Source organism: Acartia tonsa, chromosome 12 (assembly GCF_053477335.1).
Source record: "Acartia tonsa isolate MP-2025a chromosome 12, ASM5347733v1, whole genome shotgun sequence".
NCBI lineage: Eukaryota > Metazoa > Arthropoda > Copepoda > Calanoida > Acartiidae > Acartia > Acartia tonsa.
The window spans coordinates 46,116,286-46,127,008 of NC_137271.1; the positions used below are offsets into that span (position 1 = coordinate 46,116,286).

The window sequence follows — 10,723 nt, forward strand, 5'->3', positions numbered from 1 at the left end:
GAGTCTTAGCTCAAGAATTCGCTCATAGAGTTTACCTACATGGCTCATTAGAGAAATACCTCTGTGATTGGCACAATCAAGTGGATCACCCTTGTTCTTAAAAATAGGACAAATAATGGACTGGTTCCATTCGTCAGGTACTGTGCTTGTCCTCCAGGCAAGATTTAAGAGCTCCAGGATTAATTTCTTCAAAGGTTCACCTCCAGCCTTTAAAGTTTCAACAGGGATCAAGTCTGGTCCAGCAGCTTTGTTATTCTTTGTTAACCTAAGTGCTTTCTCTAACTCTTCCATTCTAATTGGATCATCTGCTGAATTAGTTTCAGGGTCAGTGTTATCAAGATCCTCCTCCTGTTCTTCATCTTCATTCTCGACATTAAGGAGATCTTCAAAGTATTCTACCCATCTTGCTGCAACATTTTCTTGACCAGTGATTGTTTCACCATTTTTGTCCTTGATGGTTGCATTTTTGGGTTTATCATCATTTCGGTTTTTGAAATTTTTTGACATACTGTAGATAAGTTTCCGGGTTCCTTTCAGATCATTGTCAAGATCTTGACCAATTCTTGTCTACATGTCTGTCTTGGCTTTCTTCTTAGTGTAGTAGACTGTCTTTCTTTGATTGACATAAGATTCTCTGCTTTCTGGAGTCCAAGCTTTCAACCATTTTCTAAAAAGCAGCTTTTTCTTATCAACTTCAGTTTTGACTTCTTCAGTCCACCAGCCAGTCTTTTTCTTCTTTGTTTTACCAACATTCTTCATGCCTATAATATCTTCTTGGATATTTTGGAGATGGTCACGCAGATTTTTCCAGTACTCTTCAATATCATCTGACTTGATATTATCAGCATTTTCACGAATGGATTGTTGAATTTCTTGCTCTGTATCCTTGATATTTTCAATCTTGACTCTTTTCCTCACACAAGTTTTCTCCTTTTTTGGGAGGTGGATTTTCATCTTTGCCTTGACAAGCCTGTGATCAGAGTCAAAAGATTCAGAGGGGATTACTTTGACGTCTTTAATAGTTGATTTTCTTGTGCTTAAAACAAAGTCAATTTGTGTTCTGAGGTCATAGGTTCCAAGTTGATTATTATATCTGTACCAAGTGTATTGATGAGATTCCTGGTGTTTGAAGAATGTGTACATGACAGCAAGACTGTTTCTGATGCAGAAATCTATCAATGCTTCGCCTTCATCATTCCTTTCTCCCACTCCAAAATCACCAATAACATTTTCAACTTTTTGTTTGCCAACATGTCCATTTAGGTCACCAATAATATTTATTTCACTATCTGTAGGGAGTGAGTCAAAAGTGTCTTGTAATTGATTGTAAAAAGTTTCTTTCTCTTCTTGAGGTCGTCCTTGTTGTGGTGCATAGGCTTGTATGAAAGAAACTTTGTATGAGTGTAGGTTTAAAGTTAAAGCTATTATTCTGTTATTAACATATTGAACTTTATCTACATATCTACAGAGATCTGGGTGTAGAATAATAGCTACTCCATGTCGATTACTAGCTTGGCCACCAGAATAAAATATTTCATAGTCATCATGTAAAATCTTCTGTCCATGACCTTCATGTCTTGTTTCAGCTAGCCCAATAAGTTTTAGGTTACGTTCAGTCATAGTTTGTACAATTTCTTCTGCCTTTTCTTTAAAAGTTCCGATGTTGATTGTTCCAAAGTAGATGTAGTCGAAGGTCTTTATCCGGTCCGAGGTCATAGTCCAGTGGTTCTGTCCATTGTTTCGAGGCTGATTGCGTAAGTCTTGAGCATGTAGTTATCCACTGCTGGCTTGCTAAACCTATCACAGGTTCACGGCCATCGTCGGTTGGTTATCCAGGGTGCGCCAGGCTTGGAGGTGATGGTCCGATTTTACACATCAGTAACGCCTACAAATATCATTATGTGTCAAGTTCTATTGAAAACAACAACAAACGATAAAATTCACCTCTAGATATTAGTACTTACATTTTTTCTTTTTAAAAAAAGATATTAGTTTAAAATCACAAAACCTATCCTTTTGGAGGAACAGAATATTATTTCATAGTCTGGTTATTGTAAGTGTATATAATATAATATATTTCTATTGAAAAAATATCAAGGATTTATGCTTTGATTTTGCGGTATTTTTTAAGGGAAAACTGAAAAAGAAAAACAGGGAAAATCTGAACGTTTTATTTATTAGAATGTTTCTAGGGATATTTATCTTTTCATATATAGTTTAAACAATTTACATACTGTTATTCGTATTATTGACAAAAAAAATACCTCACTGTCTACAAAGGGATGAATCTCAGAGGTTATTTGAAATGATAATATCCTTTTTTATAATGCCAGACAATAATGATAACCCACTTAGGAGATTTAGATTACACTTTTATCAGACTGTTTATAAAGAAATGTTGCACCTTTATAATTTTCAAATTTGTACCACATACAACTGGCTTATTTAAAAATGGCCTTGGCCCCAAAACTACTTGACCATCAGGACACACTATAAAAACCTTAGGTAATGACGTATAATACCTAATTAAGACACTGTAAAAAAAAAACTAGAGCTCTCTATCCCAGCTGGCTTGTCTGAAGTTCTCAGGCACAGTACAAGAAATCTTAGAAACTCTAATATGTTTGATGTTAAAAAACCAAAATTTAATAATATTGAAAGATTCCCTACTTATAATTTTCAAGAATTAAGAAATAACCTTTGCAAGACTGATTAACTAACCCACAATCAATTTTAAAAAATTGTAAAGAATCTTTGTTATCAAGCTCAACTTTAGTGTGTTACAACCCATGTCAAGAGTGTAGATAGATTTGTATTTTCTATTCAATATTGTTTGAAATCTAATAACTTAACTTAATCATAATTTTTTGTCAGAAATTTCCTTATTATTTTATGTTGTTGTATTAACAGTGTAAGAAGTGTGTGCCATAATCAATTCTTCTCATTATTATTCCTTCCACTCCATAATGTTTTTTTTACCTATTGTTTAATCATTATTTTTTGTTTTACTTATATGGCCTGTGTTTACAGAAAAAACATGAAACCTTTCTGATATATTTTTTTCTATTTTTTAATATGTCCTTTCACCTTGATAATAAAAATACCTTGGAACAACAGGAAATTTAATTTGATACTGTAATCCCGAAAAATTGTAAACAATCTAAAAACACCAAAGATATGGGTAAATATGTGAAAAATACAAAAGTAGCTAAAAACCTGCCTGAAATCAGTTTGAATATCTAATAATTGATTATGCTCCATATTGTTGGGAATGTTGACAAGAAATTTCAGCCTCATACCTTTTATGGGAGCTGAGAAAATCATGTTTCCTCCAAAATGTTTCAGACAGAAAGACACTCAAAATTATAAAGTAGATTGGCTATTAAAAAAGATTGTGTTATTATTTTTTCAAACTTAAAATAAAGGCATTTTAAACAGATATATGTACATTACCCCGTCCCGGATTTGAAAAATTTTGTTAAAATTTTTGCCCCCAGCCAAAATATGGTTGATTTATGCATAAAAATGACCCATGCAAAATATTTTTTCTGTAGTGCAAAAATTGCGACGGTACAAGCACTGCAAAGTTTTTAAAATCTGCAAAAAAACCTGTTTTTATGGCTTTTTTGGGGCTTTTGTACCATCCCAATTTTAAAGATTTTTACAAAATTTCAATTCAAGTGTGTTGATATATACCTGAAATTTACCAAAAAAAATGGGGGCAGTCTCAATTATAACATATGAAGGTGTAGCAAGTAATCTTCCAAATACAAAATTGTCAAATTGCATATATATATAATAGGATTAGGCCAGATACTTTTTTGGACGGATACTGGATATCTGGCTGAATTATAATGCCAGGTATCCGGCAAATATATGTTATTTGGCCGGATATCCAGTTATTCGACCGGATATCCGGTTATTCGGCCAGATATCCGGTTATCGGCTGATGTTCTTTTATTTGGCCAGATATCCGGTAATTTGCCATATAATGATTATCTGTAATTAGAAATCAACCGAATATCCGGTATCCAGCCAAAAAAGTATCGGCCCAACCCTAATATATATGTATGCAATTGTTTCTTCTTTACAGTAAAGTTTCTGATAGATCCAGGGAATGTTTCAGTTATTACCACTTAAATAAAATTAGAGGATCGACCCTTCTCTCAGGTGCCCAAGAGTCCTTTAGGAGAGTTACCGCTAGAAAGTACTATGGAGAAGCTCTTCTTGTGAAAATTAGATAATTTTTAACATTATCTTTTATGTGTCATTATTCATTGTTTATCTCTGTTATTTTTGTATTGACTTAATGGAAAAAGATGTCTTAGCTTATAAAAGATGTTCGGTGCTTTCCCTCAAAGTGTCTTTTGATCACTGACAACCCCTTCCTCCTTATATTAACTTGCAAGGGTTCCTGATACCCAATATAAACTATCCTAACCTGACCTTATATAATTAAGAAACAAACTAGAAAGTATCCCTTCCTTTTTTCAAGGTCGAAAGATGGGGGGGGGGGTATGTGCTCGACTTGGCACTTGGGAAACTGGCAATAATTTGCATTAAACGTACATCTTCTAAATATAAAACTAATGCTATAAAGCAGAAGTACTGATTGCAGAGTTGCTACACTTTATAAACCCTTATTGTTACAGGAATCATCAACCAAAGTTTTCAATCAAAATATTTCAACTTGCTTAGATTAAATAAAAGAGCTAACCTTTACGGAGTTCATTCAGACTCATATTATAGAAAAGATTTGCTTTTAATAAGTATCAGAAATAGATGGGACAAAATAGGCCGTTTAATACACTAGTCCCAAAAGTTTGAAAATAACCTTTTCTTATTTGTTGACTTAATAACTTTGGGGACTTTCAATAAATTTTGATAGATTGGTTTCTTAATTTGAGTGTTCAATCGTTTCTACCACTAATTTTAATCTACAGAAGGGTTAATTTTGTGTATTATTAATGGGGATGTACATCAATTCATTAGCCATAGTCTTATCCCTGAGTAACATGTTATTTCTTGTTATGTAACAAAGATGAAAGTGTTTCAGTTATTATGAGACTTTGGGTACAGGGATCTAGATAGAGAAGACAATGGCTGATAAATGGACGTATATACCCCATGATTATACACAAACTTACCCTTTCTGTTGATTACAATTGGTGGTTGGAACATCTTATTAAACCAATTAAAATTTCAAACAATCTAAAAAGTTGTTGAGCAAACAAATGAAAAAGTTTTTAAAACTTTAGGGACTAGTGTAATTAACAGCCCATTGTGCTCTGCCTCCCTAGTTATTATTAAACTTTTGGTACACTCTGGTATAATTCAGAGAGGGAGGGGAAATTCGACTGTTTATTTTACTTGTCCCCAAAGTTTTATAATTGTTTTTCTAATTCATTAGGTTAACAACTTTTGAGAATTTTATTGAATTTTGATTAGTTGGTTTATTAAGTTAAGTGTATAAACGTTTCAACCACTAAGTTTAATCTACAGAAGGGATAGTTTTGTGTATCAAACTAATTTCATACTTATATAAAACCATATCCGGATGATTTATAATGCAAGATATTTGGTATCCGGCAAATTACCGGATATCCGGCCAAATTACCGGATATTTGCTAAATATCTGGCCAGATGCCGGATATCTGGCATTATAAATCAGCCAGATATCCAATATCCGTCCAAAAAAGTATCCAGCCCAATCCTATTATATATGTATGCAATTTGACAATTTTGTATTTGGAAGATTACTTGCTACACCTTCATATGTTATAATTGAGACTGCCCCCATTTTTTTTGGTAAATTTCAGGTATATATCAACACACTTGAATTGAAATTTTGTAAAAATCTTTAAAATTGGGATGGTACAAAAGCCCCAAAAAAGCCATAAAATCAGGGTTTTTTGCAGATTTTAAAAACTTTGCAGTGCTTGTACCGTCGCAATTTTTGCATTACAGAAAAAATATTTTGCATGGGTCATTTTTATGCATAAATCAATCATATTTTGGCTGGGGGCAAAAATTTTAACAAAATTTTTCAAATCCGGGACGGGGTAATGTACATAGGTTCAATGTTTTATTGTGATTTAAGAATACTTTTACACAATACATCATATGATAGGTACCTATTTTCTTTTCTTTTTGGAGGTTGTTAAAGGCTTCTTACTACTCTGACCCCTACTCTCTTCTTCTTTATTTTTTTTGGTGGTATAATCCTTAGATTTAGTGGTAGGAACATATTTTTCATGTTCATCATCTGATTGCTCCTGTTTTGTAGAAGATACAACAATAGCAAACATGTTCTCATCAGCATTGCTCTTAGCAGTGGAAGCAGAACTAAAGAGAGAATAATCATAGATAGGGGAGCTAGGAAGAATAGTTCATTGGTTTTTACCATCTTTTCCAGTGGTGTCTTCTTCTTTCTCCCTGTTTTGGGGTTTTTTGAAAAAGAGCTTAAAGATTAAATTAAAATAAACCACATATTAATATTTGCATCAAATAACTACAAGATTAATTCAACTAATTTATTTACAATATTAAAATTTTACAAAACGTATTAAACATTTAGAAATTATATAAATCACTAGGTAGAAACATTAGGTTTAACAGTCAGACGCAGTTTTTCTGAAATATTAAATATATTAATTATAATTACTTAGTGAAGTGAATCAAGCAAATATAGCTTGGTCAGTTTAGACAGATTTATTAACACTTAATTCGCTAAAGGCAAATGAAATGCTAATAAATATGATAAACAATAACAGATAATATATAAATTCAAATAAATAAAACAATTTCAAATGACTGAAATTAAACATTCAAACTAAAAATAAAGATTATTTGCAAGGTTTAATTTTGTTACTTAACTTGGCTAAATACTATTGAACTTGATTTAAACCTTTACTTGTAACAACAATCAAAAGAATGCACAAATAACAAAACTATTCTTACCCTAAAATGAGTCCTTCCAGGTGAGAAATAGGTATAAACATATTATCCAGATATCCTAACTCAAAGTAAACTGTAGCTAAAATCAGCAACTACAAAATCGTACCTAAATAGCTAGAATTAGTAGCAAAAGATTGAGTATATCAAATACTACTTTTGATATACTCAACCAAAATACATATAAAAGAATTAAATGTAATGGTTGATCAAATGCTTATTAAGATAAAAAAATAAGCTTAGAGTAAAGAATAATCTAAAGCAGTACAATAAAACTGGTAAAGCTTTATATCAAATGTTCTGGGGTAAATGAACATAATCATAAACAAAATTTCAAACTAATTTGGGTTCCATGCCTTATGATTAAAAGGACTTACCTAACCAAAGTAGAATGTGATAGCTGATTGCCTCTAATTTCTTGTTACCTTGAGGACTTTACTTATCAGACTACAATTTTACCTCTAACTACCTGTGCTTTTATAGGAGTTTAAAGATTTAGAAACTGGTTTGTAATGAAAACAAAAACGTACAGCAATTTTATCTATTTATTTTATAGAATTTAACATGATTTGCAACGTAATTTTACCATAAAATCTGCATATTTTAAGCTAAAAATTAAATTTTTAATCAATAATTTCATATTTACCCCTTTAATGACGACATGAAATAATTGTTAAAATAAAGTACTTTTTTTTTGTAAAAACTATTGTGAACTTAAAACTAAAATGCAACGTTTTTTTGCATTAAATAAAGAGTTTGGAATAGTCGGTTAAATGTTCAATTTTACTCATGAATATCCTGAAATCTACAAAACACTCCCATTCACTCACTTCTTCTTCAGATGGCAGAAACAGTGGAGATGTATTAGCTGATTTTCTCTTGGAGAGAGTTGCCATCTCCTCACCTAATTCAGAAAGTTTGTTATTATGGGAGTTTATTTTAGTTTTAAGTGATTTCAGATCATTAAGTTCAGCTTTCAACTTGCTAATTTCCTTCTCATTCTGCTTCACTCGCTCTGCCAGTCTCCTAGCAGCACGAAGCTCTTTCTTAATAGCACTGGCATCATAGGGAACTTTAAAAGGATTTTCCAATTCATTGCTATCATACTCATACTCTTGAGTCTTGAAAGTACTTTTGAATATTTCATCACTCAGCCACTGTGCAGGGGCACAGACAGCAGAGAGGAATTTTGTGAACAGGTTGTCAGGGATAGGATCCACTGACTTTCCCCAAGACTCAAAGATGTGATGTGCAGGTAGGCTTTCTACATGGTGGCTTATGCTATACATGGTATTACGGTTATAATTCCTTAATAACCTTGCACACCCAATTTGATCATTAGTAGGACTATCCAGAAGATTCAGCCTACTAACCTCTTCATTGAATAGGTATAGCAGATTGCACCATACAACTGCATCCTTAATATGTTTGATATGTTTGAGGCATTGGAGTTGGGAGCGGAGCTTCTTATATTCATCATACATGCGTGCATAGGGCGCCATCTCAGTGGTTAGCTGGTCCCAGTTAAACTTGGATAGTTTATATGGAGATTCTTCATAAGTGAGACTGCTATTCCAGTGGTCTTTAAAATGAGGTGACTGTCTATGATCTGCATTCTCATGAGACCATAGTTGCTGTCTGCTGTGTTGATAATCTTGAGTAGAACTTTTGTAAGTAGAAAGCTGGTGTTGAGAATTCTTCTTGCTACCCATGATAGTAATAATCTCAATGAGAAAATTAAAAATTTGAAGTTAACCAAACGGCAGGAGAGCTAAACTACATCTGATGTGTAGTAGGAAATAGGCCTAGATTATATAATCCTGACAAGATAAATTCTCAATCCTGATTGGTCCAATTGTCCAGTGAATTGTAGAGATTAAGAAACCCTAGTAATCTCTATATCAGCAGTTAACCTATTTTTGTGCTTATATAAGCCTTTTTGTCCCATTTAAGTAGAACGTGCTCACATTGGGAAAGTCCGCAATTTACAACATAAGTATCTTACTTAAATCGGAAATGTCGGACTATTTTCGTAGGTTAATTGCTTACTTTAAGAACTATTTTTTCCCTATAAACCCTTTAAAAAAAAAAAATTAAGGGTGGCTGATAAGAATCAGCAAAATCGGACACTTTTGAGGTAAATGTCTTATGGATTAAGATTTTAATTCGGATTATTTTTCCTTAAAATTTAATCCCTTCTCAGCCATTTAGGTTATATTTGTGGTTGATTGCTTACTTATATCTTTTAATTTTTGCTATAAAATTCTTACTCAATCAAGCCATTTATATGATTAATTTCCTACTTATATCTTATTTGTGGTTGATTGCTTACTTATATCTTTTAATTTTTGCTATAAAAATCTTACTTAAGTAAGCAATTTTTATGATTAATTTCCTACTTATATCTTCCATTTTTGCTATAAAATCCTTACTTAACCCTTAAAGGTCGTTTTTTTTCTATCTTATTTGCTGTGTGTGAAAGATAAAGAGCTTATATAGTCTTAAAAAGTATGTATTTGGAATGTCCATTGAATACAGATAGTTTGAGGCACATTAACTGTCCAATTTGGTCTATTTAGAGCAATATAACAGAGATTTAGATGAAGATACATGCAATTTTCTCTAAAATATCTAATTTTATGTTTCACCTTTTTGCTGTGTAAAAGATTATTTTTCAACAATTCTTTGAAATAAGATATCTCAAAAAGTATTGGAGCTAGAAAAATGTTAGAGACCTTTTTTAGAAAGCTCCAATATTTGTCAATTCAACCATAATGTGAACGAATTTACTTGATGAATATGAAAGACAATATAAGACAATAAAGGAGGTTAGGTGAAGGTACTCCATAAATAAAAGTAAAATTTGATCACCAAAAGTAATTTTAAAATTTTCTACTATGGGAAACTACTAATTCAATTTAGGGAAAGCATGTTCTGAACTCACCATAAGGTCCCAGTACATCCTGTGTAAACCGTTTCCACGGTTGTTTTTTTGTAAACTAACAAACCTTTGGGTGGGGTGTGTATAACCCCCCCCCCCCCACCCAAATAAATGAATTTTTCTATACTTTTTCTTATATTTTTTCTGTACTTTTGTTTAACCTTTTCAAATTTTTTTACAAAATTCAAAAATATTCAGAAATCTCCAATTTCCTGTAGGACGACACCCAAGAGGCTACAGACAAAGAAATGTTTAGAACATTAAAAAGGAAATATTACAATGATTACATTATCCATAAGTAGTGAAGCTCAAAATTAAGGATGGCCATCCCAAAAAAATGAATTATTAAGCAGTGTCATAAAAAAATATATATTAAATATCCCTAAAAATTTTTACCATATATCTTGAATAGGAGTCAAGAAAATAAAAAAAATCTGGGAATCGTTGCCCCACCCCTCCAGCTGGGAGTTTGTAGGGGGCCACCCACAATAAAATTGGATCAATACACTGATAATAAACGCCATGTGATAAGAAAATCCTGATTAATCAGCTTAGTTGAAGTCTAAAAATAGTGCCAGAGAAAGGGTTCAAATTGTATTGTTATCTCTCTCTTCCCTCCCTCTCTCTCTCTACCCAAGCTAGTATACTCACTCTGTAATGGGAGCGGAGCTCAGCGCCACCACTGACCGATGCAAGAAGAAAGCATGGATAGAGGAGAATTAAGCCTCAGCCTATCAGAGCGCATAGATTTAGGGCTGGCCAATTAGAGTGGGAGATGATGAAAGCTTATAGACAATTTCCTCTGTGAGAAAGGAAAAACTGTCCGTG

General features: G+C 32.6%; 1 protein-coding gene and 1 long non-coding RNA gene across 2 annotated transcripts; both read right to left on the bottom strand.

Annotated features, from left to right (window-relative positions):
* Nucleotides 1-567: 567 nt before the first annotated feature.
* Nucleotides 568-1,716, bottom strand: LOC145333378 (protein CFDP2-like). Its single transcript, XM_080178496.1, has one exon. It carries the CDS (start codon nucleotides 1,714-1,716, stop codon nucleotides 568-570), a length of 1,149 nt encoding a protein of 382 aa, XP_080034622.1.
* A 4,803-nt stretch (nucleotides 1,717-6,519) lies between these two features.
* Nucleotides 6,520-7,405, bottom strand: LOC145334790 (uncharacterized). Its single transcript, XR_013884983.1, has 3 exons — nucleotides 7,332-7,405; nucleotides 6,961-7,063; nucleotides 6,520-6,633 (listed from the first exon to the last, which is right to left on the bottom strand). It is a non-coding gene; the product is annotated as an uncharacterized LOC145334790 (long non-coding RNA).
* Between the last annotated feature and the right edge of the window lie 3,318 nt (nucleotides 7,406-10,723).